At 41.0% G+C, this 9,653-nt stretch overlaps 1 protein-coding gene across 1 annotated transcript; it reads right to left on the bottom strand.

The window, feature by feature from the left end:
- Positions 1 to 654: 654 nt before the first annotated feature.
- On the bottom strand, positions 655 to 5,916 carry LOC131994644 (uncharacterized). The gene has a single exon (XM_059361414.1). The coding sequence runs from the start codon at positions 5,914 to 5,916 to the stop codon at positions 655 to 657; it is 5,262 nt and encodes a 1,753-aa protein (XP_059217397.1).
- Between the last annotated feature and the right edge of the window lie 3,737 nt (positions 5,917 to 9,653).

Here is a 9,653-nt window from a genome sequence, read left to right as displayed (position 1 = left end):
ATTTTCATAGATATACGACTGTATTTAGACCCGGAATCCAAAATACATCGGACTTTAATAATTTCCTTAGAGAATTTTATTTGGACAATTGCTGTGGGTAGCAAAGTAATTATATTTTGTTTGAGGATTGTCGACAAGGATACAGTGGATGATTTAGCTTGGGACCCAGAAGCAGATTTAATTTCCGGTTTGGACTTGTGTGGAATTGGATTTGGATTATTTGATCGTGATCTCGAGGAACGGTTCTGATGTGTAGATTCTGTGCTTTGTCTATGTCTATGCAGTGCCTCACTATCTTGCTGAAGCCTGGGATGTAGATGGAGTAAAGAATGGTGTTTTTGATGACAGTATCGACACCCAGTTGTGGTAAAACATCTCCCTTGAGAGTGGGTGTGAGCTAGGCAGTTCTTACAGTACCCATACATATCCACAACCTGGAGGCGCTTGGTGGTATTCATCTCTAGGAATCTCTTACACTTACGTAATGCATGGGGGTGTCTGCATACTCTACACACATATGATCGGTTTCCTTTCGTCGATGAGTGATTTGGTTTTGGATGGTCACGCATATTGAGCTAAGATAAATCATAATCGATTATGTTGTCGTCATGTTGTATATTTTTAAAGTAAATAGGCATGTGAACGAAAAAGGAATCAGGAAGATGGATCGCTGTTTATAACCACGAGTTTGGTAATTGGTCTTGTAATAGCGCCTTTCTCTGTTAAAAGGTCGGCTACACGGACGCGACCATCATTGCCAGGATGAACTTTTATGACTCTTCCTAATCGCCAGGCGTTAGGTGGCATATTTTCTTCTTTTACTACGACCAACATATTCTCACTTAAGTTTTCGGAGGGCTTTTTCCACTTATTTCGTTTATGTAACTCTTTGAGGTACTCCTCTTTCCAACGAGTACAAAAGTGTTGGTGAATAACTTTCAAACGCTGCCATCTATTGATAAGTGACCTAGGAGATTCCTGAATATTTGGATCTATTGGCGTTAAGATAGGAGCCCCTATCAAGAAATGACCCGGAGTAAGTGCGGAAAGAATGGATGGATCTTCGGATAGAGGACATAATGGGCGGGAGTTTAAGCAAGCCTCGATTCTGGAGAGTAATGTTTGAAATTCTTCAAATGTATGCTTGAAATTCCCAGCCATTTTACGAAAGTGGGACTTGAAACTTTTTACCCCAGCTTCCCATAGTCCCCCCATGTGCGGGGCTCCAGGTGGAATAAAATGCCATGAAATATTCTGATGGGCATAGTTGGACTCGACAGCTTGCTGGGTGGTCAGGAAGAAATTCTTGGCAATAACTTTCGAGGCACCCACGAAATTGGTACCGTTATCAGAATGGATGTGGAGAGGACAACCTCTTCTGGAAACAAATCTGTCAAATGCAGCTAGGAACGTATTAGTGGATAGATCTGATGTTCCTTCGAGGTGAATTGCTTTCGTAGAAAAGCATACGAACAAGCAAGCGTACCCTTTAGTAATGCGGCAGGATCGGCCGGCATAATACTTTATGTCAAAGGGTCCTGCAAAATCCACCCCTGTGTGGGTGAATGGTCTAGAAAATTCGGATCTTTCGGGGGGCAATGCGGACATTATTTGCTCCTGAAGTCTGTGCTTGTACACAATGCATGGCTTACACTTATTGATCGTAGTCTTTATCAAGTTCTTAGCTCTTACAATCCAGAATTGTGAACGAATAAGCCTAAGGACTAGTTGATTACCTCCGTGAATCGAAATCTCATGAATGAATTTCACCAACAACCGAGAGTATTGACAATTATACGGAAGGATGATTGGGTGTTTCTCGTCATAGGACAAAGCTGGAGATGAGACAAGTCTACCGCTTATTCTTATGATGCCCTCCACATCAAGGAATGGATTCAAATTCAAAATGGAACTTCCAGAAGGAATCTGTTTCTTAGAAGATAGGGCTAGATATTCGTTTGGGAAAAAGGCCTTCTGCGTCATCAAAATAAGTCGATTTCGAACTAGTTTAACCTCGGAAGTGTATATGTTCTTGTCCTTTCGGTTGAAACTAGACCTAAAATTTGGATGAGTGCGGTAGAAAAAACGATAAACATATGCCATAACTCGGACTGCCCTTGCAAATGAGGAAAATCTTTCGAGGACATCTTCAAATTGGCTGAAGTAGGAAAAATGCACTTGCACACTCTTTCTTTCGATTTCAATCGTGTCCTTCGGATAATCTTCAAGAGTTGGCCAGCTCTCCCCAGGGTCACTCAACCATGGAGGACCATGCCACCACATCTGGTTGGTCGCAATCTCCTCTGGGTGGGCACCGCGGCTTGCCAAGTCAGCAGGATTGTGCTCTGACCTCACATGATACCAGTTTGATGGGCTCACGACCTGAGTGATCTTCGATACTCTGTTGGCTACAAATGTAGACCAACAACTTGGAGGTTTTGCCAGCCACGACAAAACAATCGTCGAATCGGTCCAGCAGAAAATTGTATAATTCTGAATCGGTAGCTCTGGAATCAAATGATCCAGCATTTCTGATAAAAGTGTAGCCCCACATAGCTCGAGTCTAGGAATTGAGATAGACTTCAGTGGTGCCACCTTAGTTTTACATGAAACTAAATGGACGAAATTGGACTGGCCATCACTTATACGGACATAGATAGCAGCAGCGTACGCCTTTTCCGAAGCGTCACTGAAACCATGGAACTGAACGGTACACTGTGGACTAAAACCGACCCATCTTGGAACCTGTATGTTATTAATAGAGGGATAGGCGTGCTGAAACGACTTCCATCTAGGTAATGACTCTGGAGAAATCTCGTCATCCCATTTGGTACCTTCAGCCCAAATGTTCTGCATTATCAGTTTGGCCGTCACAACACATGGAGCAAGCCAGCCGGCCGGATCAAAAAGCCTGGAGATCTGTGAAAGCACTTCCCTCTTTGTATACCTGCAGTTGCTAGGAAATGGCGTTGCAGTAAAGAAGAATGCATCCAATGATGCATTCCAACGTATCCCTAACGTCTTCGTTGTAGAGCGATTATCGAACTCAAGGAAATCTTCATAAAGAAGCTGATCAGATGGAAGATCTGAGAGGATTTCTCTCGAATTAGAGGTCCATTTTCTCATAGAGAACCCCGCCGATTGCAAAGCCTTCATTAACTGGATTCTGGAGTCAATAGCGTCCTGAATACTGTGGGCACCCGCCAAAGCGTCGTCAACATACATGGAATTTCGTAGGATTTCAGACCCAAGTGGGTATAATGAACGTATATCGTCTGCCAATTGCCTAATAGTTCGAATTGCCAAAAAAGGGGCGCAATTGACCCCAAAGGTCACAGTATTGAGTTCGAACTCTCGAATATGCCCATCAGGATTCTGCCGAAATAGTATACGTTGATATGGTCGTTGCTCGGGAGTGACCAAAATCTGTCTATACATTTTCGTTATGTCTCCATTAAAGACGTAGCGATAAAATCTCCACCGCAGTATAAGCACGACGAGGTCCTGTTGCAGCACAGGACCAGCGTGTAAAACCTCGTTCAAACTAGAACCTCTAGATGTAGGAGAAGAAGCATTGAAGACTACCCGGACCTTCGTAGTCGTACTATCCGGTTTCACTACGGCGTGATGTGGCAGATAATAATGTCTGGAACAATCAGATTCGTCTCGGGGAAATACCTCAGTCATATGCCCTAAGGAAATGTAATCTAAAAGGACTTTGTCATACTCTGCCTTGAAGTGTGGATTTCGAATAAGCCGGGCTTCATTCCGATGAAACTGTGCCAAGGCACTATTTCTGGAAGGACCCAAAACTGTCTCCCTTTGGAACTCTTCCCTGAACGGAAGGGTTACTATATACCTCCCTTCGCAGTTCCTTTTAGTCGTTGCAACGTACAAATCCTCGCAAAATTGATCGGCAGGGGATAGGAATGTCTTTCGAGGAAGGTCCTCCACCTCCCAGAAACGTGAAATCTCCTCATTTAAGGAGATTTCGCAAAAATAGGAAACAATCTTGGATATGTGTTTGGGTTCCGCAGGAACTGGTCCTGTAAGGATCCATCCAAACACTGTTTCCTGTGCCAATAATGAACCGCAAATTCCATGCCTTACGCCAGGAAGCATAATGAAGGGGAATATATCACCTCCTATCAAAATATCAATCTTCGAGCTCTCATAGAACCTAGGATCAGCCAACGGAATATCTGGCAAGTCGGAAATTGATTCAGGGTCAATAGTTCTTGACGGAAGCCTCCCTGACAAATGAGGTACGACAAGTGCCGCCGCAGTGAATCGAAAACTCTCATCTTTACTCGAACCTAATACGAATGAACATTCCCTTTGGACGGAAGCGGAAGTAGTATTGTTCAATCCTAAAATCTCAGCACAGGCCCGTTTGAACGGGAGTTTCAGGTTATGGAACAGTTTCTCAGAAACAAAGGTGCCCTCAGATCCTGAATCCACTAAAGCCCTAGCAAGGTACTGCAAACCATTGTGGCACACCGTGACCAAAGCTGTGCCAAGAAGAACGGCCTTAGACTGGCTGGAAAAGCAGCTCTGTATAATTCCACCTCCGGTGTTAGTGGACTGTATATGGACTGCATTGGTATTGTTCGGAGATGGCGAAGGATTGGAAGCAATATTCGAGTTGGATTGGGTAGGAATTGTAGAATCTTGTTCCCGATGAAGTAGCGTATTGTGGCGTTTGCCACATTTGTAACAGGAAAACTTGCTTGAGCAATTTTTCACGGAGTGCACTTTAGAGAAGCAATTGAGGCAGAGATTGTTTCTCTTTATCTCATTCAATCTCTGATTCTGAGTCATCTCCAGAAATTTAGGACATTTCCGAATCACGTGGCTTTCACCTGTGCACAGTCGACAGTTCGACAGTGTCACCTTATTCTGAAACGTCTTAATGGCTTTGTTACCATCTCTCGGATTGGACTTATCGGACACTTGCCTTGGACTGGAGCAAGCTGACTCCTTTCTGCGGATCTCCGATACAGATTCAAGTGTTCGGTGACGATTCGTCAAAAACAAATCAAAATCAGACCATCTTGGTATCACCGTCTTATCAAGAAGAGATTGCTCCCAGAGCGTAAGAGTAACATCTGGGAGCCGATTAGAACATATAAAGACAAAAATAGGGTCCCAACTCTCAACATCTATAGCATAGAGCTTCAACAAAGAAATGCAACCATTGATATCTCTTTGCAAATTCTTCAGGGCAGTACCCGTTTCGGTCTGAATCAAAGGTAAATTGAAGAGAGTCTTTAGTTGGATATTCACTAAGACTCTTTTGTTCTCGTATCGGGCACACAGGTTCTTCCAAGCAATAGAAAAGTTCTCGTTAGTCAAAGGCACCTTTTTTACGATGTCATTTGGCTCCCCTTTCGTTCGTTGATTGAGATGGAACAATCTTTCAACTGGGGTGAGCCTTGGGTTCTTAATACATATAGCGGTGAACATATCTCGGAAGGTAGGCCAAGCTGGATAATCACCGCCGAAGACTGGGACCTCACAGGGTGGAAGCTTAAAACCTGGTTGTTGAATTGGAATTGAAGTGGGATCGGTGCGAGGAGCGGGCATCTCCTGAAGCAATTCTCCTAAGTGCGCAACACAGCGACAGTATGTATCAAAAGCATTCCTAAATTTGAACTTCACGGTCTCTATCTCGGAAGCGATATCTTCGTTTCCTTTAGATGTCTTAGCATCAGTCTGAGCCTCCTCGACAGCCTCAATTTCGAAGTCGGAAAGGCACTCTTCATATGAGGCCCTTAATCTTTCCCAGATATCTTTGACTTCGTCTTTATGGGTCTCAATGACAAACCTAGACGTTAATTGGGTCCGCTTATCATTCAAATTTGCCTCAAATTCGACCAGTCTATCTGAAAGTCGTATAAATCTATCCAAAGACATGGTGGCAATAAGGACCGATGTGATATGGGCGCGAGATTAATATGGGCTAGACTGGTGGGTCAAGAATTTAGAGTACCGCAAAAACCCTCCTATCAAAGCATAGAAAGAAGGACAAAAATCGTAATATATATGACCCAAGAGCCCAATAGAAAAATATCTATTAGAGACCGGGAGACAAAAATATCCTGTCCGAAAACATAGACCTCCCAATGAGACCCTTTTCGAAGAAACTAAATGCAAAACTTCGATATGTACCACAACCAAAAAAACCTTTCTAGAATTCGATCCAAATGAGTTCCTAAAACCCAAATAATTTCATTTAATTTAATTCAATTTAGTATCAGCATTTACTTAATGTGAAACAAATACTGGTATCTGGACATCCGAGGAAATTGAACTTACGTATATCAACAGCTCATAATATCGCTACGAATTTCTAGACAAAGAACCACTGTAGAATACACGCCAGGCCTATGTAAAGTCATGACGTCATAAGACAGCTGATACAAGAAATTTATATTCAAAGTTCAATGACCCCGAAATGGATGAGAGAATGAAGGCGCAGTGAAAAACAAAACAAAAACGAAGACTCTCTGTATGTGGGTTGAGGTATGGCTTGAAATTCCACTCAAGAGAATGAGAGCTCCGATTACAAACAACCTCACGGCAGTTCACAACGGTGATGGGATTAAGATATTGTTGGGACTTCCAAGCCTGTGTTGGAACTATTACTTCGGAAAGTACTCATCTCGAATAGTAAATAGCATTCCCGTCTATTGCAATACCAATTGTCACAAAGAGATGTTATAGAAAAGATATAAAGCAGCAATCGTATGGAATCTATGTCACAGTGATATGTGCCTGCACTAGTAATACCGATCAGAAGTGGTGTCATCAAACAATTGTACCCCTGTGGTACGAGTTGTCCGCACTGACATATAGTTTCTACTGAAGTAATGAGTGGAAGCAAGACCACTGCCAAGCAAAAGAAATCAATTGGGACGATAAATCCAAAGAGAGTTATTCTCTTATTTCTCCTACTCTCGAGAATATGAAACACAATGAAATTGATTCCAATATAAAATAGAAGTGCACGTCTAATATGGAGCGGGGAGTAGGTGAGATGGGAGTATGGTGCTAAGTACAAAGGAGTAGAGGGGAGGATGGGAGCTGGTGTGCTGTTGCTACAGGAAATTTAGAAACTACTGAGATGGCGGGATGAGAACGATTACAATAAAAATGCAAGCAAATGGATTGATATCAAGATTTGGGGGAGGGGAGAAAGTCATGGAACATATAAAAAGCTGCAAAAAAATACAACATTCATGCATACATATGCTGCATATTACAGTGCACAATGTTTTTCGCATTGGCTACTGACTAAAAATACAAACTCTGGCATCACGTGTAGAAAAATAAGCCCACCGTATTTACACACTTTTAATTGCTTCGGCAAACAATAATTACATATTTCAGTAGGTCTCTGCCGTCCTGAACTGTTATAAACAAGAAACTCACCAGGCAATTCGACATTAACCTATTAGTTTTCAACCAGCCTTCTATTCTTCTACCGTGAACACTGTTTTGTGGACTTAATCTGTTCTTGATGGCACGTGGCGGAAATGACTTATAGTTTATTCAGTGCATTCAAAAAACACGTCGTTCTCTCTCCTTTTGTAGTCACAGCCTTTTTAAATAGATATAATTCCTTTCTTTTCTACATAAATATAATTTCCCAAAGCACATGTGACGTATTTCGCCCTTTCTTAACTAAGCACATGGACTTCCAAACTCACTCTATCACACTTGTTATATGAATGACTAGGGACACAAAAAAGCAAAGTTAACCAACCTGTTTTCTTCCAATGCTGTTGAGTTGAAACGGCGGAATTGAAATCCCAGAGAGTCCTCCAAATATGTACGCAGGTTTGTGTATCTGGTTCGACTGGACCATAAAATGATTGTGTATACAAAATTGGAATCGATCTGCAGGAGATATAGGAACGTCTCATGAGCCAATCACAAAGTCCAAGAATTGTTGTTGGTGATAGACTTTATGGTCTCCGCAAGAAGTAGTGGAGAGTGTATTTCCAAGTATTATATAGGAAGAAAACCAATGGAGTAAAAACAAACAAGTGAGGATGGAATTCAAAACTTTGGATTTATTTACAAAGTTGGATCTTACCAGTGCAAAGATTACAAGCGAAAAGAGACAGTTGCCTTGTAAAGTTTTGCGGAAGTCTAATTATGACAAGTATGGTTTTAAAGCAAAATGCATTTAGTTAGATTGGCAAATCTAACTAAACGTCAAGTTATTGGTATTTGGGAGTTTTGTGTATTAATATTAGGGGTTGACACATAGGTAGGGAAAATGCAGGGTTTATGTTCATTGTAACATAAACAACTAATATTAAAAAAAATCTATAAAAGTAAAATGTGGAGAAAATTACAATAAAGAATTTTCGGCATTTTATTTCTATAAAAATCTTTGTCGAAATTTTATTTTTATAAAAAGTTTGTATAAATTAAAATTTTTTAAAAATTTTTCTCTAAATATTTTTTTATAGAACTTTTTGTCAAATTTATAGAATTTTTAATTTTCGATAAACACAACCTCACCACTGTCCCCATATTCATGAATAGTCTTTAGATTTGAATTTACTTTTGTTGGTTTATGAGTGTGTGTGTGTGTGCTATGTCTTTGTGTGTATGTATGTGTGTGGTTTGGTGCATTTCATATGAATTTATCGAGTAGGATGCAAATGATTTGACTTTGGCCACTTTTAAAGATTTATGGTCTTGTTTGATGTGACGTTCCGACAATGGTTGAGACAACGCGTTTAGTTAACAATTTTCTTTTCGCTTAACTTACAACTGGCCCAAGAACAGCAGCAGCAACAACAACAACAACGACAACACCAAAAAACACAAAAAAGACAGAAATTAAATCGCAGCTCTACCAATTTAGAGCGAATGCTGTTTTTTTTTCATGTCGTAGGGTGCCGACAAATCTTGCAAAGCGTTGAGCTAGACAACACACAGCTCTAATTTAGACTTATTTTGCTTTAATTACTCTTTAAACCGTTTTTAAGAGGAATGGGGGTCTTGCATGCGTTCATTGCGTATGGCTCCGGGTGCGCCAGAAGACCTTAAAGATTTGTATCCTCAATATCTGCTTACAATGTTGTTTTGTCGAACATTCTTGGTACAAAGATTGAATGCTGTGCGAAAACATTTCCATGTTATGGACATTTTGGACACAATCATACATTGATTGAGTGAAAATTTGTGTGGTGGAAAGAAGGGGGAAAATTAAACTTCAACCAAAAAATATTGGATGAAAAAAGACATCTCAAAATTTGGTGTTAGAAATTGGAGAAAAAGCTAATAAAATCATAAGTTCGGTTCGGTTAGGTTAGGTCGTAGTGGCAGTCTGAAATCGTACTCCTAATTTTTGTCCACTGTAATACATTCGACCGATATACGAGGGTTAAAGGCGAATTTCTTTGCGATGCGTGGACATATTTATTTTTACCGTTCTAACATTCTACATCTTTGTGAGACCCAGGTGCGTGAAGATTCTGATCCACAGGATTTTCACATACCTGGTAAGGTACCCAGGGTCTCCCAGGGTCAGTTTCTTTTTATTTCGCACAAAGGCCTCATGGTATATGTACGTAATGATGTAGTGTCCCAAAGATGGCAACACCTGGACTCACAGGATCCTGAATTAAACT

Source organism: Stomoxys calcitrans, chromosome 2 (assembly GCF_963082655.1).
Source record: "Stomoxys calcitrans chromosome 2, idStoCalc2.1, whole genome shotgun sequence".
NCBI lineage: Eukaryota > Metazoa > Arthropoda > Insecta > Diptera > Muscidae > Stomoxys > Stomoxys calcitrans.
Note: the sequence above shows the minus strand (reverse complement) of the source record. Positions and strands in the feature narration are given on the sequence as shown.

Coding starts and splice junctions, on each gene's coding strand:
- LOC131994644 (XM_059361414.1), bottom strand. CDS start 5,916: ATGTCTTTGGATAGATTTATACGACTTTCAGATAGACTGGTCGAATTT.